The following is a 25,975-nucleotide window of genomic DNA, read 5'->3' as shown; positions in this document are numbered from 1 at the left end:
CGTCGACCGTCCCTCACATGCACACGGGTTCGGTGGCCTGCGCAGTGGTAGATCGACGGAATGCGCTGTCAAAGCGTGTTCGAGCCAACATCGAACACCGAGTGTGTCAACTATCGGCAGCTGGTGTGCAGCTGGAATGGCTGCGCGATGGAGGTCTGTGAAGCCAACCGTATCTGAGTATTCATGGCCAAGTTCCGAGTCGTGCATAGGTCTCTCGTGTATCCTTTCTGATCGAAACGGAATCATAAATAACGTTACGTTCACGTTTGGTGGATATCATGTTCACTCCTCCCAAGCTCCGGCGTGAAAGTGCCACAACCTCCCTGCTCGTTCGCGTGTCAGTCACCATAAGATGCGTTACGGAGCCGTTTGACAGACCTTCTCCTTGCCAAAATGGTGTTCCCGTCGTGACCTCGGCGTCCTGGTTCTCTCCGATCTTCGCAACCTTTTCTTCACGACTCCACTCCCAGATCTCCGAAGGGCCGATGCGTATAGCCAAGTCTGCTTGTGCATCTTGACTGATGAGGGGCCACATCCTGGCCAAAACCTCCAATGCTCGTGCTCCAGATGCCCGCACATCCTTTTCGTACCCGTACAAGGTGAAGCTCGCCTTCTTCACACTGGAGAAAGGCTTTCCGGAGGTGAGTTCGGCGATCTCGACGAGGTTCGCCTCTGTTGCAAGGGTGAGGGCGACGAGGGGCAGGTAGAGTGTGAAATCAACGAGGTGGGGGCTGTTTCCCTGCACCAAGCCACGCGCGATCTCGAGTAGAGTAGTCGATGTGCCATTGCGGAACTCGAGGCTGAGTTTTCTCACTTTTTGCAAGCTCGACAGGAATGATAGGTCTGTATGGGCGCTGTCAGCATGCGAGGGTGTGGGAAGTTGTGGAAAGTCCTACCAACGTCAGATTCTTCTGTGAATTCGAAGTTATCCACGTCTGTGAGCAAACGTGCAAGCGCGCCTGAGCGGAGCCTTGCGAACAGAGGTGACGTCGGTTGATTCGCATACTTCACAACAGTGACGGTTTTGAGTGAAGTATAGGATGAGGTGTTTGCGAGGAGTGCAACAGGATATCAAGGCAACTTCGATCTTCGGCTGTCCACCCAGATAGCCCGATTAAATAAAAACCGCAAACAACGTCACATTCACGTTCTCTCGATATCACATTCCCCCCGTGGGTTCCAGCTCGAGCCTATCCACCAGCATCCCTGCTCGTCCGCTGGTCAGTCGACGTGAGACATTTCGCACGGCTGTTCGACGAACCTTCTCCTTTCCAAAACGATGCTCCCGCCTCGGCCTCAGCGTCCCAGTCCTCCCCGGTCTCTGCATCCATTTCTTCACTACTCCAGTTCCAGATCTCCGAAATACTGTCGTTTAGAGTCAAGTCTGCCTGTGCGTCTTGACTGATGAAGGGCCACATCCTAGCCAAGATCTTCAACGCCTGTGCTCCGGCTGCTTCGACGTCCTCTATTTCCCCCAGCGGCGAACGGCCATCCGTGTAATAGATGCCGTCAAAGGACAGGCAGACCATCGCATGCCTCACGCTCGAGAAAGGCCTACGGGAGGTGAGGTCGGCGAGCTCGGCGACGTCCGCCTCCGTCGCACGGGTGAGGGCGACGAGGAGCAGGGAGAGCTTGAGATCGACGAGACGGAGGCTGCCTCCTTGCACCAAGCTGCGCGCGATCTCGAGGAGAGTGGTCGTTGTGCCGTAGATGAAATTGAGGATGAGCCTCCTCACGTTTCGCATGCTCGACAGGAAGGACACCGGTTCTGTATATATAATGGGCGCTGTCAGCGCGCGAGTGTCTGTGAGGCGTGGCGGGAAGTCGCACCTAGTTGGTATCGATCCCTGTATTCGAAGTCGGCCACTCCCGCCAGCAAATTTTCCAGCGCTGCTGCGCAGAGCGCAGGAGGCAGACTTGACGCCCCGACCTGCCCTGAAATCCTCACAACAGTGAAGGTTTTGAGTGACGTACGGGTGGAGGTGTGCGCGAGGTGGTGCAGCAGGACATCAAGGCAATCTCGCTCCTCATCTGTTGTCCCGACGAGGTAAGCACTGCGCAGCTGAGGCCTGGGGCTTGTGTACGATTTGGCGATGGTGTCTTCAGGTGATATAGGGAATCGAACATAATAAGAGATAAGCTTGCATAGAGTCGGGATTGCGGCAAGTGTGCGTCGAAGAACCGGGAATGAGTGGAACCTGCACTCGTACAAGAATAGTCTCGTGAGGTTTGTGAGGGTCGAGATGGATAGGAAGGCGCGGGTTGGGACCTTGTTTGAAGGCGATGTGACGTGATTGAGCCTGAGGGATTTAAGGTGGGGTGCGTGGATCGCCAAACAAACGAACACGGCTCCCAGAGATGGAGAGTGACTCTCGATATCTCCCGCTTCGATGGTAAGACTTTGGAGGGGAGAAACAGAAAGTGGGGAATTCTGAACGACGTGGGTGAGAAAATGACGGGCTTTCTCCAACGTCTGAACGTGGGGGTTGGAGCAGAGGACATATCTGCTTGCGGGGAGCCAGCTGCGGGAGACGAGCATGCAATGGAGGAGTGTTGTTCTGTCCCGCTGAATTTCCGGGTCGAGGCATCGTATGATTTCGTCCGAGATCTCAGGAGGAACCCGGGGGGAAGGATGCGTAGGGTCTATGACGGGCATGTCGTGAAGCGCAACAAGTGATATACGATGTTGACGGACGATCGATAGGCAAATGAACGTTTGAACTTTGAACTCGCGGCTGGCTACGCATTCGCACACTGCCATACCTAGCACCTGGTCACGAGCGAACGATTCATTCCCGCGTCTCCAGGTGTTAGCGCTCTGGAGATTTCACCGCGCCCACCGTGTAGCGCGTATTCAAGTGCTCAATCATCACGCTACTTGTATCTTGCGCAGCCGGATACGTCGTCTGTTATACATCCGCATACTAGCAACGCGCATGCCAAGTTCAGGGGCGGCGCCCAGTCGTGTGGTCGTTGTCCACGCTCGGACAGTGCCTGGCGGATGGTGGCGATTTCAGTTCTCCTCAGCCAAGCGCCGTTAAACCGTGCATAAGTACCACGTCAACCGCGCGAGGACAGCCATCATGCGTACTCTACCAGCCCCGTTCATCCCCACGCTCTCCCTGGGACAAGGTCCATGCGCATTCTTGAGTGCATATGCAAGGCGCGACAGATACGATCTCGTGTGTACTGATGAGCAAAATGTTACTACTCTGGCAGCAATCTCGTCGAAGAGCTCGAGACGCGGTGTGGCATACCCTGCTCACATTTCTTCGTGACGTATGCACACCAAGTCATCCATCCACCGCGACCACGGTCGTGGTCCACAGGGCGACTCGCGGAAGGAGGATGCGTGCCGTGGCAACTCCTGCACGGCGTGCGACCAACGCAGGCCATCTGCCCGTGCGAGAAGGAGGGCAGCCCTCCCCCGGCCCGGAGCGCGGTCTTCAAATTGGGATGAGCTGCAAGCAGCTAGTGATCGGCCAAGAAGCCGTCCGGGCCCGGGCGGAAGTTGTGGTCGCGCATCGAGCGGGTGTCGTGCGCGAGGATACGTAGCTGTGAAAAAACGAACACACGTCAGCCGTAGAGCATGTCGGTGAGGGGCGCGAGGAAGAACCTACAGGTTGGGAAATGCGTCACTATGACGACGTTTGTAGAGCACCTTGCTCAGCCTCGAGGACCGTGATCGTATACCATACGGCCGACATCTGTCGCACATACATGAGGTCCTGCGCAGTGGAGGACGATGCATGATAGGCGAACCAGAGTCAATGCAAGTCGCGCAGTAGCCCGACTCATCCGAGCTTGCGTGCGGGGATGTTGCGTGAAATTGGGCACACGTTTTCCCTTTGGGATCGCGAGGTGGACGATAATTGTCGAGCGCGTGGCAGTCAAGGATGTTTCCCCTCATCTCTGTATGAACGGGAATGAGCAAATGCGCGAGCAAGCGATTGTTCACGCGTTCACGACTTACGCAGGCTTTCAGAGATTAGGATCATGTGCCAAGTACAGACAGAATAACGGGCGAGTCCTGGAAGGACAGCTCGCCAAGTTCTAGAGAGCGGGTATATGGGATTACATGCAACAGTGCAAGAGATAGAGGGGACGTACCGATGTCATGAGGATCCCAGTATCGACTATCACATAGCCTCAGCAACGCCTATCCTTGGCTTCGAGGTCTTGTAGATGGTCGAACCAGGGCAGCGGGCTCGGCTCTGTCGATGACTGGAGAAGATGCGCCAAACGAATGGGCCATAAGGGTACCGTCAGCAAGACCGGGAGCCATCGGCGGTAAGAGACAGAGCGCTGCCAAAAAGAAGAGATGGAGCGTTTCCAATGAGCGTTGACGTATGGCCGGAGGAGGAGGAGGAGGAGGGACGACCCGCGCGGCCCGGAGCCGTCTCGGACTTTCTTGTTTGGTGCTGCTTGCTCGCGCCACCGACGCGCTGGCGCCGTTCCGGCGTCTACAACGAGATCTCAAGTTTGAAATTTGAACGTTCCGACTCGACGCATCTGGCTTCGTAAGTCTCGCCTTGTATATCCTCGCACACCTGTTGTCTTCTCGCTTTGTAGCGCTTTCTCTCACTCGTATGCATTGTCTCTGCGGTATTCCTTGCTCAATCTCCCCCCTCACTCTCGTCCCACCCCTGACGACCTGCAACAAAGACACCTTTTGGCAAACACTAAAAGATGCCTCGCCGTGTGTAGTGGCGCGCTAGCGCTGACACCACGCCGATCTTGGGAGCCAGGCTGCGAAAGGCCCGCCCGCTGCGCACCAAACACCTTCAGGACGCCATACTCGCGGTCGTCATCGACTCGGATCCAGTCTTGAATGCTGTTACGTCGCTCTAGCCGCCTCACCTCCACACCCCTCCTCCCCGTGTTGTGGATATCATGACTCTGGAACCCGACCCGCCAATCGTCATCACCACACCAAGCGGTGCCCCACCGTGCATTCGACGCATCAGCGCGGAGCCACCTACCTCGGAGGCGTCACGGAAATCATCTGCGCAGACATTAGAAATCTCTTCAACACGCTTGCAAACACGGCCTCGCATTCCCTCGTATCCTAGTCACACCAAACGTACCTGTTCTGGAACTTGACGACTTGCCGACGTTTGATGCGACTCTGCTCAATCTCGAGCACCTCGGCGTGCTTCTCAGCCACCCATGGCGTTGGCTTCTCGAGGACGGTCCAGATCCATCAGCGTCATCCCAACGTCTGCATTCGCGTCAACGTACTGCCTCTTCCTTGTCGACCCAAACGCGGTCCATTTCTTCTGGAGTCCTCGCCAGCTGCCCGCGCCTGCGCGTCCTCAACATCACCTACTGCGAGCCCGACTTCCGCCTCACGCGATCCCTCCACGGCGCGGCACTCTCTGCACGCTCGTCCGCGTGCTCGCCGACCACCTCTTCCCACGCGCCCAGCCTCCACCCCGCTCCGAATCACCCTCACGCACCGGGCGGAAGACATCGCGCGCGCCTGGTCAGCGGGCGCCCGCCCTCCCACAGCTCGTCGCGGCGCTCGCCGGTCGCGCGCGGCACCCCGCGTGCCTCGTGCACACGCGTGCGAACTCCCCCGCTCCCGCGCCGTCCCGCGATTTCTGGCAGCTGCGGTGCTGACACACTACGAGGTGATGGTCTCCCGGCGGGCTCAGATACTCTTCCACCACCTGGGCGACTCTGAGGGCGCAGAAGTCTGCCTCAACGAGTGGTTCGACCCCTCTCGTGAGTGTTCTACTCATCTGGTGTCGACGACAGCTTCTGACGCGCATACAGGTGCAATCAAATTAAAGTGTCGGATATGTGTGTGCATGCACCTCCCCGTGCTCGTCAAGTCTCTGCGAAAACTGAACCTGAACTTCTCCGCACTCATCGGGTCGCGCGTGCACCGCGGTGCCGCCACGGCTGCCTCTTCCACGACCTCGTGCGTCCTCTTCCCTTCTCTCCCGCATGCGCACGTTCTGACGTATCGGTGCTGTCCCTCGTTGTCGTCTCTCACGCGCGCATATTTGGCAGAATTACGACGACAACCTCCCGGGCCCCGGGCCCGCACAGGAGCGGACGGTGTCCTCGCGATGACCATAGCCTCCGGGCTCACCTCGCTCTTCACCTGCCTCGTCTCGCACCGAGCCACCTACGCGCGCCTGCAAGCAGAGGTCGACATGCACTACCCGCGCGCGCACCGCGCCATGACGTACCTCGCCGCAGTGCTGTCAGTCCTCCATCGAGCGACACTCTGTACAGTGCGACGCTGACGGACCTTGATCTGGCAGAAACGAGACGCTGCGCCTATTCCCGCCGGTCCTGGCCTCACTGCAGGAGACAAGTGCGTTCCCGTCGAGTGACCGCGTGCGCCCACGGACCGCGCTGATCGTCCCGTCTCGGTGCTGGTCAGGTACATCCCGCCCAGGACGGCACTCTGGGTGCGCGTCTGCCCAACGCGCACGACTCGAAGTCTCGAGGGTCGGTCGGGTTCGCGCGCAACGAGGCCGCATTCCGCCCATTCTCGTACCACCACTGAACCGCGTCGGAAAGGCGCTCTGGTTGCAGGAGCTCGGCGCTGCAGCGGTTCGAGGTCTGGCGGGCGGGCGGCGCCGAGGGCGTGCATGGGGCGGAGCGGTGGATGACGTCATACGAGAGGGCGTACGTGGACCACGTTGTGAGCGAGCGAGGGACGGTGCGTGTCGTGCTGGAGGCGCAAGCTAAGTACGAAGTGTTCTGTCTTGTCTGGCTCAACGGTCACATTAATTACTTTTAATTCATGCAGTGCGTTTGTTACCGCTTCTTCGCGTTCACCCTCCCCAGTCGTATCTTGCTGCTGTCTTCCCCTCACAAAACTTCTCGAGCCTCATGGAGCACGCTTACGCTCTCCCCCTCCCACTCCTGTTCACTCTGCCCCGAAGTTGACGTCATATCATCGGGCTCCGGCTGCCAGATCACCTCCCCTGCTCGTCTCCTTGTCAGTAAAAATGAGACGTGCTACGTAGCCGTTTCACAAACCTTCTCCTTTCCAAAACGACGTCCCCGTCTCGACTTCACCGTTCCCGTTCTCTCCGGTCTGTGCATCCCTTTCTTTACGGCTCCACTTCCAGATTTTGGCAACAGTATCCGCGTCGCATACAGTCAAAGACACTTGCGCATCTCGACTGATGAGGGGCCACATCCTAGCCATGGCGTCCAATGCTCGTGCTCCAGATCCCTCTAAATCAGACTCGCCGTACCAGCAGTCGAGGCGAATGCTCGCATTCCTCAAGCTGGAGAAAGGCATGCGCGAAGTGAGGTCGGCGAGCTCGATGACGTCCGCCTCCGTCGCAAGGGTGAGGGCGTCGAGGGGCAGAAAGAGTTTGAAACCAACGAGGCGGGGGCTGTTTCCTCGCACCAAGCGGCGCGCGACCTCGAGGAGAGTAGCCGATGTACCCTCGCGGAACTCGAGGCTGAGCTCTCTCACGTTTCGCAAGCTCGACAGGAAGGATGTGTCTGTATGCCGGGCGCCGTCAGCATGCGACGGCTTGTACCGCGGAGTTGTGGGACGGAGACGTACCGATGTGAGAGGCATCTGCGTATTTGAAGTAATCCACGACTGACAGCAAACGTGCGAGAGCGGCTGTGCCGAGCGTTGCGAATAGACTTGAGGTTTCTTGAAACAGAAGCCTTTGAACGGTGAGGGTGTTGAGTGAAGTACAAGATGAGGTGTTTGCGAGGTAGAGCAACAGGACGTCAAGGCAATTGAGGCTATCAAAGTTGTCCCCCCACGGGTTGACTCGTAGTGAGACACTGCGCAGTGCCGGTCTGGGGCTTGTGTACGATTTGATCATGGTTTCGTTAGGCGATATAGGGAATTTGATTTGATCCGTGGTAAGGTCGCATAGATGGGGGATTGAGGCAAGTGTACGTCGAAGACTTGGGAAAGAAGGGAAATCACACTGATACAAGTGTAGTTCCGTGAGCCTCGCGAGGTTCGAGACAGATAGGAAGGACCGAGGTGGGATTGTGGCAGTCACTACGCGACGGAGCGCGAGAGATTCAAGGTTGGGTGCATGGATCGCCAAGCAAGCGAACACGGCTCCTAGAGACGGAGAGCGACCCTTGGAACCCTTTGCGTCGATGGTAAGTCTTCGGAGGGGAGGGATGGAAAGCGGGGAAGTCTGAATGACTCGGGTGAGAAATTGACGGGCTTTCTCCAATGTCTGGAGGATGGGGTTGGAGCAGAGGACTTGTCTGCTTCTGGGGAGCCAGCTGCGGGAGACGAGCATGCAACAGAGGAGCGTGGCCCTGTCCTCTTGAGACGCCGGATCAAGGCATCCTATGATTTCGTCCGAGATCTCGGGAGGAACCCGGGGGGATGGCCGTGTAGGGTCTATGGATGGCATGTCGTAGAGCGCGACAAGGTATGAACAACTTTGACGGACAATCGAAAGGCAAATGAAGAGCGTGTGGACAGCCACACATTTGCGCACTGCCATGCCTGGCATTTGGTCACGAGCGAGTGATTTATTCCGCGCCTCCCTGTATCAGCGCTCTGAGGATCTGCGCATAAATCCCATTGGCCCTAACCGCTGGACCCTGCTTCGGCGATGTGCCCAATCATATTGTGTAGCCGAATATGTCGTCCACTATACATCTACATAGTAGCCACGCGCATGTGCTCGAGGGTGAAGCCCGATCCTGGACGTTGTCCGCGCCTGGACGGTGCCCGGAAGATGGCGGCTAATTCAGTCCTTCCCAGCCATCCATCTCCATGCTCTCGCGACAAGGAAGGTGCGCATTCTTGAGTGCAGCCGCAAGGAGCAACCGAAGAGTTTTGTAGAGTCGTATACTGTCGAGCAAGAAGTCAGTCTGGCAGTGATTAACGACGAGACGCGGTGTGTGACGCTGTACACACCCTAATTACGCTTCATCGTGACCTGTGCACACCCCGCGTCCATTCACCGCGACCACAGTTGTGCCCCACACGGCGACCCGCCGAAGGAGAGTGCGTTACGCAACCCCTGCACAGCGCGCGCCCAACGCAGGCCATCTGCTCGTGCGAGAAGGGGAGCGGCCTGCTCCAGGCTGACACGGAGTGCGGCCTTTGAATCGACATGCGCAGGAAGTCGTCCGGGCTCGGGAGGATGTCGCGGCCGCGGATCTACCGGGTGTTGTTCGTGGGGATACGTCGCTGGGACAGGCCGGGCGTGTTTCAGCTGTAGAGTGCGCACGAAAAGCTTGTCGAAGCATACAACTTACACGTCGAGCCATGCATCGCTACAGGCACGCGGGGACAAGTGAAAATACACCCATGGTCCCAGATTCCTGATGATGTTTGTAGGTTAAGCCTGGAGGTCATATAACGCCTGCCGACGTCCGTCAGACGTACATGAAGCCGTGCGCAGTGGAAGACGGAAATTGGTAGGCGAACCGGAGTCAACAACAGTCGCACGGTCGCCCAACTCCGCGTTGACGTGCGCCGAAGTCGTGTGAACGCGGTTGTCCTCTACGATCGTCGGGCGGGCGATGACCTTCATCGGTGTCTCGACAGTGGTGCCTGCACCAAGGTGAGTGTATGTACATCACGCACCCGAGCATATACGTACCACAGACCTATAAACTTTACCGTCATCGCCCTGGGCCACGTGCCCGTCCTGCGCACTCATCTCGTGAGACGCGAGAGCAACACAGGATGGAATGAGAACTCACCCCGATAGAGAACACCGCGCCGTCGACCCACACCGGCACGAGCAGCGTCGACCCCGTAGAAATATGCCGCGTATCGAGGTTCCCGCCCGTCGCGTATGGCGGGATCGTCGAGTGCGCCTCGTCCTTCCCATGCGCGAACCCCATATCCCCCGGAAAGGGTACCCCGATTCCCTTCTTCTCTAACCGCGCATACCCGTAGCCCGCCCACCCATCCGTGGCGTTTGCGCAGAGCTTGAGCATGGGGGCAGGGAACTCGACCGCGAGCTGCCCGAAGATGGGATCGTCCAGACCCACATGGCCGTCTCGACGGAGAAGACGTCGACGCGGAGGGGCGTGCGCCGGCGACGTGCATGTAGCCGGTGGCCTGGTCGAGCTGAGAGAAGACGAGGGAAACACGCGGGCAATATGGCCGCTGGAGGCGTCGAGGCAGTCGGGCGAGACGGTGTCCCCGGACGCGGTGTGGATGGCGGGGGATGCGGTTGTCCCAGGCGAGATGGCATGGGGCGCGCCTCACGGCGTGGGTGGACATCGTGGACTGCTGTGTTGCGGGGCAGGTGGTGATCTAGCACAAGAGACCATCGCGCGATAAGGATGGCGGGCCAGTGGCGACGAGCACTGCAGGGGTTGGTGAGAACGCCAGGACGGTCCCAGTCCCCGCTGTAGTCACGCAACCCGTGAGCGTGATGAAGCGCATGTGCAACGTAACGCACCTCAAAGGGTGGCCGCGTCGCGCTGAGTCGGTCCTCTTCGCCCCCCTGCCTATCGACGAGAGCAGCAGACACGATGGATAGGAGAAGATCAACCATTAATTAGCTGAGGCTTCAAAGTACAGGGACAGACCATAGCGTCGGCGTGGGGGAATGCGTAGATATGGATTAGTCGCGTGAAAGCGCACGCGGCGTGCTTTCTCGCAAAGGTGAAGCCAGATTAGTATGCGGGAATTTGACGCGTCTAGGCACCACTCGGACATGCAGAGAAAAGCGTGGTAGCTTGTCTGCGTCCGGCGAGTCAGCACGAGGAAGGCGGCAGCTGATTCGGCGGGTGCGCTAAAGAGCGGCATAACAACATTCAGGACGCTGAGTCGACAGCGAGCGCCGCGCGCGCGCGTCTGATCAGCCTGGCTCCCCAGATCGGTGTGGGGCAGGCGCGCCAGACGCGAGTGAGTGTATGCTACGCATGGCGAAGCATCTTTCGGTGTTTTCGAAGAGGTGTCTCTGTTTCAGGGGTAAGACGAGGGCCAGGATGAGCGAGGACAGGGGCGAGATTGAGCGAGGAATAACGCAGAGACGTGGCGGGAGAGCGAGAGAAGGCGCTGCAAAGCGAGAAGACAAGACGTGGCCAAGGCGAGACCCCCGAAGCAGGGCGAGCAGCGGCAGACCCGTCGAGGAAGACCGTATTGACGCCCACACGGCGCCAGCGGACCGGTGGCGAGCAAGCAGAACCAAACAAACAAGTCCGACACGGCCGGAGTGGCCCGGCTCCCGGGCGCGCGGTGTCGTCGCCTTGTCCCGCACCTGGATCTCTCTCTCTCGCTGCCGATGGCTCCCCAGCTGCCGACCCTCTGTGAGCGCCCAACGTGTGGGTTCTAGCTATTAGTATTCGACGAACTTTCCCCACCCATGCTCTATAGCTGACGCACCTCCGGCCTATCCCAGCTACGTATCCCCGCGCACGACACCCGGTCGATCCGCGGCCGCAACTTCCGCGCGGGCCTGGACGCCTTGCCGCGCATCCCGATTCGAAGACCGCGCTCCGGTCGTTGATTTCAGGCGGAAGACATGCCGGGATGAAGTGGAGGAAAGAGGCCTGGAAAATCGCGGTGTGACACGGTGTGACAAGTCACGGTCCGTTACGGTTGCGCACCGTCACCACACACCCGTCGAGTGTGTCTTTGCGCCGTTCGGGGGGCAGTAGAGAGCAACGTGAACATACATTTCGGCACGAAGCTCACGTTCTCACGGTATAGTAGTACGAATACAACGGCAATCGCACAAATCGGAGAATGCAGGCTGCACCGCGAGCGCGCGCCGTCCGACGCACCTCAGTTCATCGACCTGTGGTGCGAGAAGGGCACGAACACACCCGCGTCGCGCCTGAAACCCGCCTCTACCTTCGCCTCACGCACGGGCTCGGGGTGGGGGGCCGCGGCGAGCGGCGAGCGATCGGGACAGAAGCCGACCGTGTACGGGTGGGAGTTGCGGGTTGTGGTGGACCAGGTGTGGATCCAGACGGTTGTGCCTGAGGTGATGTACCTACGCGCGTGGGTCAGCTATGTCCAGGAGACCGGCGGGGAGCGCGCGACCAATCACAAAGCAGAAAACTTACATCGAGCTGAACATGAAGCCCTGCCCATCCGCAAGCCCCATATGCTGTGTGCCGCCGGGGACAGGCAGGAACATGCGCAACCTTTCGTTTCTGCATAGACAGCGAGGTCAGTCAACATGAACGTGATCACGGCGGCTCCCACTTACATGACGGCGTTAAGGTACGGCATCTCCTTGTGGCGATGCGAGTCCGCCTGGGGTAGAACCGATCGACCTCCTCTTGCAGCGGCGCGTACGCGATACGTCTCTGGATCTGCAAGCAGGCGCGCAAACGTGCTCGTCGTCACAGATGCTGTCGTGTCCGCCCCTGCAACGATCGCGTGGAAGCCGTCGTCGATGAGCTGTGATGTGGGTTCTTGAGGGCGTGATGGGTCATCTTCCCAGATCTGCATCGGCCGACGGATGGGTGAAATGTGCAGGGAGGAAGAGCGATCAGACTTACGAGGTAGTGGAAGAGGCCGAGTTTTAATGCGCAGCGCTTCACGCAGTGGTTGATAAGGAGAGCGGCGGGCTTGTTGGCGACGGGGACGTATCCCTGCAGGACACCGAGCCACGGAACACGGCCCAAGAAAATCGGCATCCTACGGGATAGCCACGCATGAGACGGAGGAAGGGGCGGGATGCGCAGAGTAAGAGAGCGGACACATACCGTGAGTGCGCATCCTCCGAACCGCCGCCGAATCATGAATCCGTAGCTGTATGACTGCGAGCCTCATTGGGTTGGAATGCGCGCAAGAAAGAAGAAAGTAATACGCACGCGAAGAAATCGATCTGTTCGCCCAGGCGCACCACGCCCTTCTGCTCCTCTAGCGTGCTCCGCACCTCCCTCCCTTGCTGCGCGATGAGTGCGCCGTACTCCTTCACCGCTGCTGACGCGAAGCTCTCGCCCACAGACGAACGACGACATGCGCCCACCCGACCACGTTCACGAACCGGCGGAAGAACGGGGCAAACGTGCCCTCGTCGTGCCGGAACCTGCTCTGTGCCTTTGTCTCTCGCGCTTGATCGGCGTCGAGCAGCCAGCGATAGGTTCATGAGCCACCCAGGTGGAAAGTTGCCCGTGTCAGGGCTCAGGCGTAGTAAACCCTGTGACAGAAAGCGCGAGCATCAGATGCAAGACAAGTATGCGGGGCGCACGAGAAAGCCCACATAAAGCCATAGGTGGTGTCGTGCCCGTCCGAGACCCCTATGCTACGTGCTCTACTGGCAGAGGGAAACAGGAGAAATCAGCCTCTTTCGTCGGGCGAACTCGACCGCGAAAACCCACATACCCGGGGTGACAGAGCAACGTACGTCTGGAGGCCGTACGAGTCTAGATATTGTCGCGCGATGCCTGCCCCGGTGCGCTTGGGGTCGTCTTCGCTGCCCAAAATTAGAAGGGATATGCGTGAGGGACGTTCGCGGAGACGCGAGAGAGAAATGCACTCACGAGGGAGTGGAATATGAGGGATTGGATGTCAAGGGCTTGATGCGTGCAGCGATGAACCCCGCAGAGCGATTGATGAAGAGGGCAACTGGGTCGATTACAGCATCTGAGCAAGACGGCGAGCCATGGTGCATGGCTCAATAGCATTGTCATCCTGCGAAGAAACTACACATGAGGGGAAGGGGAAAATATGTGCAGAGTAAGGCGTAAACACGCACCGTATGTTCAGGCCAAGCACGGCCTATATCTGCACCATCGCGCACGGGGGTCGGCCAAAGCCCAGATTGCGAAAGCAAAACTGACGCACCGAAAGATCGCCCAGCTGCAACACGCCCTTCTGCATCTCCGTGCACGATAAACGTGCCATGGACCACCTTCATCACCACGGTAGCGCAACCGCGGACGGTAGCACCCAACGTGCGCAGGGGTGTCCACGGAAACCGGAACCCGGGGCATGCACTTGATCGTCCGAACGTGAGATTCTGGGTACTGCACGCCGAGAGAGTGACACGGGGGCACAGCGTCAACAACTGGTCTCTGCGGGGCGATCAAACGAACGCATCTCACCGCAGCGGACGTGGAGGGAGCTGAGTGTCGGGCGCCGCCCATGCGCGCGCGAGTGAGTGAACTGCGCAGAGACGTGGTCGGGGTGGAGGCGAGGGGAAGTGCAACTTGTCCAGTGGAGGGCGATAGAGCCAGCAGACGGGACGAGGGTCAGGGAAACGTGAGCCGTGGTCCCACGATCTGGCGCCAAGATTGCGTCATCGGCAGCAGGCGCGCGAAGGTATTGGCCGGAGACGCGCGTCGATCCTCTCTCTCTCTCTCTCTTGCGCGAGCCTCGTCTCCGCCCCTCCGTTCACCGAGAGGTCTGTCCTTCCGTCGGAATCTAGAGCACGTGCGCTTCGTCATCGCAGCTCTCACAGGTGTATGAAGAGCGCTGCAGTGGCAGCACGCTCACCGTCTTTGCCCTCTACTCCGCACGGCCATTCTGTGTCTGCCACTCGCGCCCCGTATTTCGCGATTGACGGCGAGTTGACGGCGATCGCCTGCCTGTCCCGCGCACCCATCTACCTTTCGAACGACCTCCCCGCAAGCGCCCCAACATCCATCCATGTCGTCGAGGATGCTGCAGCGTACATCGTCGCCGTCGGAGACGTAGCGCAAGCGTTTGGGCAATCAACCCGGGCCAGACCGTGGCGGAGAAGGAAAATATCGCTCTGGAGCAGCAGAACTCGAACGCTCCCGCGATCGAGACCATTCTCGGGCACATGGTGAGTCCATCTTTCCGATCTGGCGCATAATTTGTTCGGTACTGCAAGACGAATCCTCCCGTCCCACCTACAGCCAATGAAACGACCTGGCCCACGGTGCACGCGACCAGGAGGCTTCGACGCCCACACCTTCTGGTACTCCAGGTGCGCGTTTCGGCGCGGCGATCTCGACTCGGCGCCCGTGGAGGAAGTCCCGCCGGCCCAACGCATCGACGCAAGCACTCAGGATGGGAAGTCGCCAGTCGCACATTAGTTGGACTGGCGCATCAGAGGCTTCTGAGACGATGTACGCTTTTTCATTCTGTCTTAGTTCCCCTCCGTCCATGTCCACGCTCTCTCGAGCCTCCTCCGCCGTGTATCCCGTTTCAATACCTCATCCTTTTTCTTGGCTCTGTACGTTCTCATTTCTTGGTTTCGATGCTGTCTCTTCTTGATCTGTCCGCGCGCCGTACGGATCCGTGATGCATGTATTTAGGTTCATAGTACCCGACTTGTGTCTACCCAGTTCGCTTCCCCACTATCCTCGCGTGTGCAATGCTCATCCAGCTTCGTCTCGATCCACCCCGACTTCGCCCACGCCCACGACCTCGTTCTAACCGTCGCCCTCATGTTCTTCGTCATGTCGCCAGCGCCCGTGTGCGCGATCTTTGTCTTCCCCGCGTCCATTCCCCCATCCTCGCCCACTTCGCCCGGTCCGCCCCGCTTCGCATTTGCCCTCTCCACTGCGCGGCGTCGTATTTTGCTGCTGTCCTCCCCTCAAACAACTACGAACTTGACGTCACATCATTGGGGTCGGCCTGCGGACCCCAGATCTCCCCTGCTCGTTTACTTGTCATTAAGAATGAGACGCAATACGTAGCAGTTTGACAAACCTTCTCCTTGCCAAAATGATGTTCCCGTATCGATCTCAGCTTCCCAGTTCTCTCCTGTCTTTGTATCCTGTTCTTCACGGCTCCACCGCCAGATACACCCATAAGTGCTGCGCACACTCAAGACTGCTTGTGCATCTTGACTGATGAGGGGCCACATCCTAGCCAAGACTTCCAATACTTTTGGTCCAGCTTCCTCCATAAAACCATCATCCCAGAAGTCCAAGTTGAAGCTCACATTCTTGACACTGGAGAAAGGCCTGCTGGAGGTGAGGTCGGCGAGCTCGATGAGGTCTGCTTCCGTCACAAGTGTGAAGGTGTCGAGGGGAACGGCGAGTGTGAAATCAACGAGGTGGGGGCTACCTCCTTGCACCAAGCCACGCGCGATCTCGAGGAGAGTAGTCGATGTACCGAACTGGAGGCTGAGCTTTCTCACGTTTTTCAAGCCCGACAGGAAGGATATGTCTGTATGGGCACTGTCAGCATGCGAGGGTCTGCGCAGAGTTGCGGGTCGAACTTGTACCAGTGAGATAACCGTGGCGATCTGAGGATGTGAAGATATACACGGTTGACAGCAAACGTGTAAGAGCGGCTGTGCCGATCGTTGCAAACAGCCTGCTTGAGGCTGCCCGACCCGCCCACCATGTAACATTGATGTTTTCGAGCGAAGTACCAGATGAGGTGTTTGCGAGGTAGTGCAACAGGACATAAAGGCAACCTTGCGACCAGTCATCCCACGTAGTGACACTGCGCAGTTCCGGTGTGCGGCTTGTGTACGATTTGATCATGGTGTCGTTAGGCGATATAGGGAATTCAACGTAATGTGTGGCAAGATTGCGTAGATTAGGGATTGCAGAAAGTGTACGCCGAAGAGTCGGGAACGAGTGGAATTTGCACTGATATAATTTTAGTGTGGTGAGTTTTGTGAGGGTGGAGATGGATAGGAAGGATCGAGGTGGGATCGTGGAAGCCAATGTGACGGACACGAGCTTGAGGGATTCAAGGTTGGGTGTGTTGATCGCCAAGGACGCGAAAACGGCTCCCAGGGACGGAGAGCGAACCTCAGTGTAACCCCTTGTGTCGATGGTGAGTATTCGGAGGGATGGGATGGAACGCGGGGAAACCTGAACGACGCGGGTGAGAAATAGACGGGCTTTCTCCAACGTCCGAACGAGGGGGTTGACCCAGAGAGTATATCTGCTTGCGGGAAGCCAGCTGTGGGAGACGAGCGTGCAACGAAGTAGGGTCTTTGTGTCCCAATATGCGTCGAGGCATCGTATGATTTTGTCCGAGATCTCAGGAGGAACCCGGGGGGACGGCCGCGTAGGGTCTATGGCTGACATGTTGTGGAGCGCGACAAGGGATACACGGCATCGACGCACCATCGATACGCAGATACGCATTCACATGTACACTCCCATGCCTAGCGCTTAGTCGCGAGCGAGCGATTCACTCCCGCGTCTCCGTGTATTGGCGCTATGAGGGTTCTATGGGGTCCACCTTGTGCCGTACGGCGCGCATTGTGCTCAATGAGTCGCCACGCTTCTTGTATCTTTTACAGCGGGAACATGTCGTCTACTCTAAATCCGCATGCTATTCACCCTTATGCCTCCAAAGGCGATGCCCAATCGTGCGCACGTTTTCCACGCCCCCACAGTGCCCGGCAGATGGCGGCTACTTCAGTTCTTCCCAGTCATCCCCAAGGCCAGCACCTCCAAACCGTGCACACTGCCCCAACTGCGCGAGGACATTCATTGTGCGTCCTCTGCTACTGACACCGCCATCCGTCTCCGCGATCTCTCGAAAAGAACTGCGCACATTGTGGAGTCCAGCCGCAAATGCGGTCTCGCACGTACTGACGAGCAAGATGTCAGTCTGTCAGGGATTGCCGACGAGAGGCGGTGTGTGACACACCCTGCTCACGCTTCGTCGTGACGGTACTTGTCCGCGCCCACCCGGCCCGTTCATCCACCGCGATGAAGGTCGCGGTCCATACGGCGAACGACCGAGAGACTGTGGGTGGCCCGAAGGAGAGCAGCCCGCCCCGGCCTGGAGCGCGGTCTTCGAGCCGCTGCAAGCAGCCAGTGGTCAGTTAAGAAGCCGTCCGAGCCGGGGCAGAAGTCACGGCCGCGGATCGACCGGGTGCCGTGCGCGGGGATACGTAACTGCGACAGGACGGGCTGCCGTCAGCTATAGAACATGACGGTGATGCGCGCGAAAAGCTCGTCCAAGAATAGAACTTACACGTCGAGCAATTCATCGCTGTAGACCCGCATGGACAAGTGAAAACACGCCCATGGCCATAGATCGTCTGTGGAGCATCATGAGCATGTTGCTCAGGCTCGGGGAGCGTGATCATGTACAGTACGGTCGAGGACTGTCGAACATACATGAGGTCGTGCGCAGTAGAAGACGAAAAATGGTAGGCGAACCGGAGTCAACTCGCCCAACTCCGCGTTGGCGTGAGGCGAAGTCGTATGAACGCGGTTGTCCTCTACGCGAGGAGGAAGGTGACCTTCATCGGGGTCTTGACAGCGGTGCCTACACGAAGATCGTGTACATCACGCACACAGGCATCTACGCACCGCAGACCTCTAGATGTGCATATAGCATGCTGTCATCTCCCGGGCCACATGCCCGTCCTGCGCACTCATCTCATGAGACGCGGGAGTAATGCAGGATGGAGTGAGAACTTACCCCGATAGAGAACACCGCACCCTCGACCTCGACCAGCAGGAACAGCGTCGACCCCGTAGAGGTTCCCGCGTATCGATGTCCCCGCCCGTCGCATACGGCGGGATGGTCGAGTGCGCCTCGTCCTTCCCCTGCGCGAACCCCATCTCCCCTGCGAACGGCCGCAGCGGTACCTCGATCCCCTTCTCCTCTAACTGCGCATACCCGTGGTGCGCCTCCCCATCCATACCGTTCGTGCAAGAGCTTGAGGGCGGCAGCCGGGAACTCGACCGCGATCAGCGCTGTCCAGCCCCACTTGGCAGTCTCGACGGAGACGACGTCGACGCGGAGGGGCGTGCGCCGGCGACTTGCATGTGGCCGGTGACGAGGTCGAGCTGAGAGAACTTCACAAGGGACGCGCGGGGACAATCTGGCCGCTGGAGGCGTCGAGGCAGTCGAACGAGACGGTGTCCACGGACGCGGTGTGGACGGCGGGTTCCAGGCGAGATGGCACTGGGCGCGCTTCACAGCGTGGGTGGACACCGCGGATTGCTGTGTTTCTGGGTAGGTAGTGGTCGAGCACAAGAGATCGTCGTGCGATAAGGAGGGCGGGGCAGCGGCGACGAGCAGGGATTGGTGAGAACGCTAGGACACCAGCCCGCTGGATCCCCGCCGTAGTCACGCACGCCGTGAGCGCGTGATGAAATGTGTGCGTAACGTAACGCACCTCAAAGGGTGGCTGCGTCGCACTGAGTCGGTCCTGAACTTGCCTTCGCCCTCAGCCCCCTGTCTATCGACGAGGGCAGCAAAAAGGAGGGACAGGAGAAGATCAGTCATTATATTAGCCGGACAGACCACAACGTCGGCATGGAGGAATGCGTAGATGTGGACCAGTCGCGTGAAAGCGCACGCCGCGTGCTTTCCCGCAAAGGTGAAGCTATGTCAGTATGCAGGAATTTGACGCGTCTAGGAACCACTCAGATATGCAGAGAAAAGCTCGTCTGAGTCTGGCAAGTCAGCACGAGAAAACCGGCAGCCGATTCACGAGAACGCACCACAGAATCTTGCTTCAGCAGCTCGATTTCTCCTCTTCACTCTCGCCCTCGCCTTCGTCCTCGCTGCTCGAAGTTACCTGGTTGCCTGCAGCTGGATCCGCCAGAAGCCGAGGGAGGAGTGCGCACACGCGCACGGTCTGGAACGCTGGGTAGCGCTCCCGGTGGCACAGCAAGTGATCACTGCCCGGGAGGACCACGTACGGTGGAGGTCGACGGCCTAGCTAGTACTTGATCTTGAGCTTGAGGGTCCCGAATGAGGGACGGGGGTCGGGCGTACCGGAGAAGTGATCGGCGAGAAGAACAGGAAGCATGTCGGTGAGGTTCCTGCGACGCCAGGAGCACATAGGACGTGACTCGGGCTCGCCGTAGATGATGTTGAGGTCGGCGCGGACGGCCGGTGAGCGCGCCCAAGAGACGGCGATTGTTCGCGTTAGTGATGACGAAGAAGGGACATACGCGTAGTATCGTCGAGAGTGAGGGAGAGGTGAACGCAAGCGCCAAGGCAACACGTTGGCCCCGCCGCGGTCCGCTCGTGCTCCGCGCTAATACAGGCGCACAAAGCGACGCGCGACTCGTGCTGCCCGCCTCCTCCTCCTCCTCCCGCCAGACTGCCCGCTCGCCTTTTCTCCTCTCCGAGGAGCGCGCCACCTGGAAGACAATCTTGCACTCATCTGGTACGTCGCCTTCGCCTCCCTTCCACACCCATACTCATTTCCGGACAGCCATGTGAGGCGCCTGCTGGCGGTCCTCCAGAACTCGTCCCCAGCCCGTCCTCCATCGTGAAAGGCAAGGCCGTCGCCGCTCGCCCTCGTCGACGTCCCCAGGCCCCCGCTTCTCCACCTCCCCGATAGGCGCCCAGCCACTGCCGGTCTCACAGATGCCCGTCGAGAGCGCGATGAATTGCTCCACGAATCGGCCGGGGCTGGGCGGCCACACAACAAGGACATGTACAACCCGGGCGCGGTGCTCGCGGCATGCGGGGACGGCATCACGACGCTGTGAGGGGGCCAGGTGTTGCGGGCGGTGCTGAGGCAACTGCAAGACATGCCAGGCTTGTGAGTGTTTCCTTCTACTCTCGCGTGTCCCCCTTCTTTGCGGTGTACGCTGCCCGCGTCGCCTCGCTCCAGTAGACGGTCGGTGCATACCCAGCTGACGATCCGGCGGTTGTGGCGAATAGATGACATCGTGCACACCCGTGTTCGGACACTCGGAGTTGAAGAGCATCACTTGACGATAGAGTCCGGTAAGTTTTTTGCCTTCGCCTTCGCGCAGCATGTCGTCCTTCGCCGTCGGCCTGCTACTCACTCCCTTTTCAACCTTTCACGGCGCGGCTGTACGCCTCGCCCACCCTGTACGTCACATTCCAAGAATTCATGCGCGGCTTTCCACCGTTCGCCCCTCTTTCCCTCAAGTCTACACCCTCACCCTACCAACGTCGACCGAACTTGTCGCGATCCTTACGTGAGGCAAGACCAAGAGGTGCCGCTTGAAGTGCAGAACGTCCGCCATCGACTCCGTCAAGCTCGAGGGCGACGCGCCCCAAGAACGTGCCCCTCCCACCAAGAAGCCGCATCGTACGAAGCTCGCAGCGTCCGCCGTCGATCCACCCTCGCTCAAGAAGCCGCGCGGGAAACCGCCGAAAGCCCGCTCAGAGGCTCCCGCCGCGCGGCCCCCGTCGCCTCCCCTCCTGAAGTTCCGTCCGCTCTCGTTCCCGGCGTATCCAGACGACGGCCCACTCGCGCGAGCCGCGTCGTTTGACATCCCGAAGCACCTGCCACTCGTGCGCGCTGGCTCGATCTCGGGCGTCAGCGCGCTCTGGGGCCTCACCTGGGACCCGGCGGAGTGCGCGAACATGCTCCTGAGCGCGCTGCCGTGGCTCGCGGGTGCGGCGTACGCGCCGGTCCCCATCCACTTCTCCGAGCGCGATGTGCTCTTTGGTGAGCACTCCCTCTATGGGACGTAGTGGAGGACGCCAAGCTGAAGAGCGCGCCTTTCAGCAGCGCCGACGGCCCCGTACGTGCTGCGACCCTTCCGACTGCGTACGTTCCCATTCCCGTTGGCGTCGCACGATCCGGGTATTTCTATTTGTGCCCTGCGGCGGCATACGGGGCCCGTGTATTTTGTCGTACGCTACAAATACATGCGTGTCGTGCATCTGCGGACATCCTCCTCTTCTGGGACGCACGTTCGATCGCCCGAGAGGCGAGACCTGGGTGTCTTCTGCCGCTATTAATGTGCCGGAGCTAGTGCCGGTATGTACGCGATGAAGTTATGGTGATTCTCTGGCCGTCCGCGGGCCCGTGGGTGGTGGGTGGATGGCGGGAGTCCGGACACACGCCCGCCTTGAAGAGCCTGTTGAGCCAGCACGCGCGTGCGCACCACGCGCTGCACGGCCCGTCCACCGTTGGGGATAGCCCGGCGATCGACTCAAGAGTACTCACATTGGCCGCTTGGAGGGACTCGCGACGGCCACTTCTTTGGTTGACGCACCGCCCGCAGGACTGGACTGGTCCGCGTCTGCCTGCACCTGCGCATGTATCTCCGGGGGCGCGAGAAGACACGCGAAGACGTTCGTCGCCGACGCCTCGTGCCCGTGCTCGGTGGTGACGGACCGTATTGCGAGCGAGACGACACACACGAGGCTGTACGAGGACGCTCGCGAAGGCCCCGGGTGCTCCCGAGGATCGAGATGTATTGAACACCGACAGCGAGCATAACACGCGAGGGAAGGACGGCGAGTGCGTACACCACTATAGCGGAGCGTCCCCGGATGGAGATGGGGGTAGGGACGGGATGCAGGTAGCGTAAGTACGGGGAGGTGGAAGTAGAGCGCGGTCGACAGGCAGCCGAAAGGCGGCTTAGGAGTTCGTCATCGGCGACAGGGATGCGAAAAGGCTCGAGATCAGTCGCAGGGCAAGTCGCAGAGGTGTACGGCGTGCGTCGGAGGCGTCGAGGCTTTCGATTCAAACAGGTGCCGGACGGTGCACAGCGACATGCGCCCGTCCGCCCGAGTTCATGAGCCGGCGCAAGAACGGGACGACCGTGCCCTCGTCGTGCCGGCATATGCTCTCTGCCCTTGGCTCGCGCGCTGGGTCGGCAGCCAGCAGCCAGCGGTAGGTTCATAAGCCGACCGGGTGGAAAGTTGAAGTTGCACGCGTCGCGGTGGAGGAATGAAGGCTCGGGAGTACGTCCTGTGACAGAAAAAACGTGTCAGATGCAACTTGACATGTATGCGGGGCACGCGATAAAGCCTACATCGAGCCGTAGATGGTGCCGTGTTCGTCCGAGGGCCCTATGCCGCGTGCTCCACCAGCAGAAGGAAAAAGGAGAAATCAGCTTCTGTCGTCGAGAGAACTCGACCGCGAACGCTCACATGTCAGCGTTGAGAGGGGACATATATCTAGTGGCGGTACGAGGCTGGATATCGTCGTGCGATGCAGCTGCTTGGGCTGCTTGGGGTCGTCTCTGCTCTGACGCAAACAACATATGGGCGAGGGACGTTCGCGGAGATGCAAGAGCGAGATGGAATCACGAGGGAGTGGGATTGGATGACCATGGCCCAGAAGTCTTCTTCCGCCCTCCCACTCGGCATCTCCGAAGCAGTTTCGGACACCATGATCGTCATAGAATCTGCACCATCGTGCACGGGGGTCGGCTAAAGTCCGGACTGCGAAAGCAAAATCCACACACGGAAAGATGGCCCGATGCACGATAGGCATGCCATGCACCACCTTCATCGCTACCACGAATCCGCGCGACCACGGGCAGCGCCATCCACTGTGCGTGGGGGCGTTGACGGAAACAGGAACCCGGAACTTGCATTTGTGAGATTCTGCGCATATGGTGAGCCACGAAGCAGAGTGAGTCGTGACGCAGAGTGACGTATGTGGGCCGTTCGGAAGACGTACGCTTTCAATATCTCAAAACAGAAACACGTCGCGAACCGAGACTGGTCTCTGAGAGGCGATCAAAGATGAAGGGACTCAAGTGTTGGGCGCCGCCCATGATGAAGACGACGGATGCGAGCGAGCAGAGGAGGACGACTAGGACGAGGATGAGGACGAGGTGGAGGTGGAGGTGGAGGCTGGATTCAGCGCAACGTCAGCACCAGAGAAGATGGCGTCATCGGCAGCAGCTGCGCAGGCATCGCCGGAGACGCGCGTCCCTGGCCCGTGCTTGATCGAGATCTTCGCTTGTCGCTCTCGCCCTCGTCTCCGCCACTCCGTTCACCGAGAGGTCCGTCCTTCCGTCTGAATCCAGGACACGCTCTTGCCACGATTTCTCCCGACCAGGTGTATCGACAGCGTCGCAGCAGCGCGCTCACCGTCCAGGCCTGCCCTCTTCTCCGCAAGATTCTGTGTCTGCCGTTCATCCCGCCGGCGCGTTTGGTAGCTCTCCCGCACCCCTCGGTGCTCTCTACAGTCTCGTCGACATTTTAGCTGTCTGTCCGCCTCCCCGTGCAAGTGCCAATCTCGACACCGCACAACACCGCTCTCACTAGCCGATTCCCTTGCCCGTATTCCGCGATTGACGGCGAGTTGGCGGTGATCGCCTACCCGGTCCGCGCACCCGTCTACCATTCGAACGGCCTCTCCGCTCGCGCCCCAGCCGAGGCGAACATCCATCAATGTTGTCAAGCATTCCGCAGCGCACATCATGGCCATCGGGGACGTCGCGCAAATATTTGGGCAGTTGGCAACAGGGCCAGACCGTGGCGGAGACGGACAATCTCCGATCGTTCTGGAGCAGCAGACCTCGAACGCTCCCGCGAACGAGACCATTCTCGGGCACATCGTGAGTCGATCTTTCTGATCTCGCGCATCATTCGTTCGGTCCTGCGAGACTCCTCCTTCCGTCCCATCTACAGGCAATGAACCGACCTGGCCCGTGGTGCGCGCGACCAGGAGGCTTCAACGTCCATACCTTGTGGTACTCCAGGTGCACGTTTCAGCGCGGCGATCTCGACTTGACGCGGCGGAGGGGCTCCCGCCGGTCCAACGCGTAGACGCAGGCACTCGGTATAGGAGGTCGCCGGTTGCACATTAATTTGATGGGTATAACATGTACGTGGCTTGTAAGTTGTTCGGTTCTCCGTGTCTTGGTCCCCCTCCACCCATATCCACGCTCTCTCGAGCCTCCTCCGCCGTGTATCCCGTTTCACTGCCTCATACTTTGTCTCGGCTCTGTAGATTCTTGTTTCTTGGCTTCGGTACTGTCTCTTCTCATAGATCTTCTTCCCGAGCTTCACGTAGCACCCTTGCGCTCTCTCGCTCTCTCGCCCTCACTCCTGTTCACTCTGCTCTTCACTCTGCTCCGAACTTGACGTCACATCATCGGGCGACGGCGGATCCCATAACCACTTCCCTGCTCGTTCGCCTGTTAGCAAAGGTGAGACGCGTTACGTAGCTGATTGACAGACCTTCTCCTTGCCAAAACGATGTTCCCGTCTCGATCTCTCCGGTCTTTGCATCCGTTTCTTTGCTGCTCCACTCCCAGAGGTCTTCGCCGAGGTTGAGGAATATATTCAAGTCTACTTGTGCATCACGGCTGATGACGGGCCACATCCTAGCCATGAATTCCAATACTTGTGCTCCAGATGTCTTCGTTAAGTCAAGGTCTCCGTTCCAGCCCAGGCAAATGCGAGCATTCTTCACAGTGGAGAAAGGCCTGCGGGAGGTGAGGTCGGCGAGCTCGATGACGTCCGGCTCTATTGCAAGGGTGAGGGTGTCTAGGGTAATGTAGAGTGTGAAATCAACAAGGTGGGGGCTGCCTCCTTGAACCAATCCGCGTGCGATCTCGAGCAGAGTAGAGCTTCTACCTCTGTTGAAATCGAGGCTGAGTTTGCTCACGTTTTGCAAGCCCGACAGGAAGGATGTGTCTGTATGGGCACTGTCAGCATGCGAGGGTTTGTGCCGAGTTGTGGGTTGAACTTGTACCAGTGAGATAACTTCTGTTATCTGAAAATTTGAAGATATGCACAGCTGACAGCAAACGTGTGAGAGCGGCTGTGCTGAGCGTTGCGAACAGACTTGAGCTTTCCCGACTTGCCCTCCATGCAACATCGATGGTTTTGAGCGAACTACAAGATGAGGTGTTTGCGAGGTAGTGCAACAGGACATCAAGGCAACCGACTTGCCGAGTCGCTCGGATCCTTTCTACCCCCGTGACACTGCGCAGTTCCGGTCTGCGGCTTGCGTACGATTTGATCATGGTGTCGTTAGGCGATATAGGGAATTCAACGTAATGTGTGGAAAGATCGCGTAGATTAGGGATTGCAGCAAGTGTACGTCCAAGAATCGGGAACGAGTTGAATTTGCAGTCGTATAAGTTTAGTGTCGTGAGTTTTGTGAGGGTGGAGATGGATAGGAAGGATCGAGGTGGGATTCTGGAAGTTGGTGTGACGGAATCGAACCCGAGGGATTCAAGGTTGGGTGCGTGGATCGCCAAGGACGCGAACACGGCTCCCAGAGACGGAGAGCAAACATGCGAATTCCGTGCACTGATGGAAAGTGTTTTGAGGGGAGGGATGGAAAGCGGGGAAACCTGAACGACGCGGGTGAGAAATAGACGGGCTCTCTCCAACGTTAGAATGCGGGGGTCGGAGCAGAGGACATATCTGCTTGCGGGGAGCCAGCTGCGGGAGACGAGCATGCAATGGAGTAGTGTCTTTCTGTCCTCC

The 25,975-nt window shown here is 59.0% G+C and overlaps 7 protein-coding genes across 7 annotated transcripts; 2 read left to right on the top strand and 5 right to left on the bottom strand.

Moving 5' to 3' along the window:
- Positions 1-282: 282 nt before the first annotated feature.
- On the bottom strand, positions 283-1,745 carry BXZ73DRAFT_99179 (uncharacterized protein; the record flags this gene model as incomplete). Its single annotated transcript, XM_048027927.1, has 4 exons — positions 283-323; positions 379-843; positions 897-935; positions 1,262-1,745. The coding sequence occupies 4 exons, from the start codon at positions 1,743-1,745 to the stop codon at positions 283-285; spliced, it is 1,029 nt and encodes a 342-aa protein (XP_047880308.1).
- Positions 1,746-6,077: 4,332 nt separating this feature from the next.
- BXZ73DRAFT_99177 (uncharacterized protein) lies at positions 6,078-6,523 on the top strand (the record flags this gene model as incomplete). The annotated part of the gene is made up of 3 exons (XM_048027926.1): positions 6,078-6,214; positions 6,276-6,351; positions 6,413-6,523. 3 exons carry the CDS (start codon positions 6,078-6,080, stop codon positions 6,521-6,523), a joined length of 324 nt encoding a protein of 107 aa, XP_047880307.1.
- Positions 6,524-8,714: 2,191 nt separating this feature from the next.
- On the bottom strand, positions 8,715-9,918 carry BXZ73DRAFT_75778 (uncharacterized protein; the record flags this gene model as incomplete). Its single annotated transcript, XM_048022273.1, has 5 exons — positions 8,715-8,818; positions 9,229-9,246; positions 9,359-9,526; positions 9,596-9,623; positions 9,679-9,918. The coding sequence occupies 5 exons, from the start codon at positions 9,916-9,918 to the stop codon at positions 8,715-8,717; spliced, it is 558 nt and encodes a 185-aa protein (XP_047880306.1).
- Positions 9,919-11,719: 1,801 nt separating this feature from the next.
- Positions 11,720-13,562, bottom strand: BXZ73DRAFT_75777 (uncharacterized protein; the record flags this gene model as incomplete). Its single annotated transcript, XM_048022272.1, has 8 exons — positions 11,720-11,930; positions 12,004-12,093; positions 12,150-12,388; positions 12,445-12,537; positions 12,652-12,705; positions 12,792-13,088; positions 13,274-13,364; positions 13,432-13,562. 8 exons carry the CDS (start codon positions 13,560-13,562, stop codon positions 11,720-11,722), a joined length of 1,206 nt encoding a protein of 401 aa, XP_047880305.1.
- Positions 13,563-15,176: 1,614 nt separating this feature from the next.
- Positions 15,177-16,356, bottom strand: BXZ73DRAFT_75776 (uncharacterized protein; the record flags this gene model as incomplete). The annotated part of the gene is made up of 3 exons (XM_048022271.1): positions 15,177-15,421; positions 15,572-16,033; positions 16,092-16,356. 3 exons carry the CDS (start codon positions 16,354-16,356, stop codon positions 15,177-15,179), a joined length of 972 nt encoding a protein of 323 aa, XP_047880304.1.
- A 3,885-nt stretch (positions 16,357-20,241) lies between these two features.
- BXZ73DRAFT_75775 (uncharacterized protein) lies at positions 20,242-21,259 on the top strand (the record flags this gene model as incomplete). Its single annotated transcript, XM_048022270.1, has 4 exons — positions 20,242-20,294; positions 20,427-20,539; positions 20,569-20,647; positions 20,794-21,259. The coding sequence occupies 4 exons, from the start codon at positions 20,242-20,244 to the stop codon at positions 21,257-21,259; spliced, it is 711 nt and encodes a 236-aa protein (XP_047880303.1).
- Positions 21,260-24,577: 3,318 nt separating this feature from the next.
- On the bottom strand, positions 24,578-25,506 carry BXZ73DRAFT_75774 (uncharacterized protein; the record flags this gene model as incomplete). The annotated part of the gene is made up of 3 exons (XM_048022269.1): positions 24,578-24,672; positions 24,716-25,174; positions 25,326-25,506. 3 exons carry the CDS (start codon positions 25,504-25,506, stop codon positions 24,578-24,580), a joined length of 735 nt encoding a protein of 244 aa, XP_047880302.1.
- Positions 25,507-25,975: the final 469 nt, after the last annotated feature.

This window comes from Epithele typhae, assembly GCF_022376455.1.
Source record: "Epithele typhae strain CBS 203.58 chromosome Unknown BXZ73scaffold_10, whole genome shotgun sequence".
In the NCBI taxonomy this organism is placed as follows: domain Eukaryota; kingdom Fungi; phylum Basidiomycota; class Agaricomycetes; order Polyporales; family Epitheliaceae; genus Epithele; species Epithele typhae.
The sequence above is the reverse complement of the archived record's forward strand: the minus strand, read 5'-3'. Positions and strand labels throughout refer to the sequence as shown.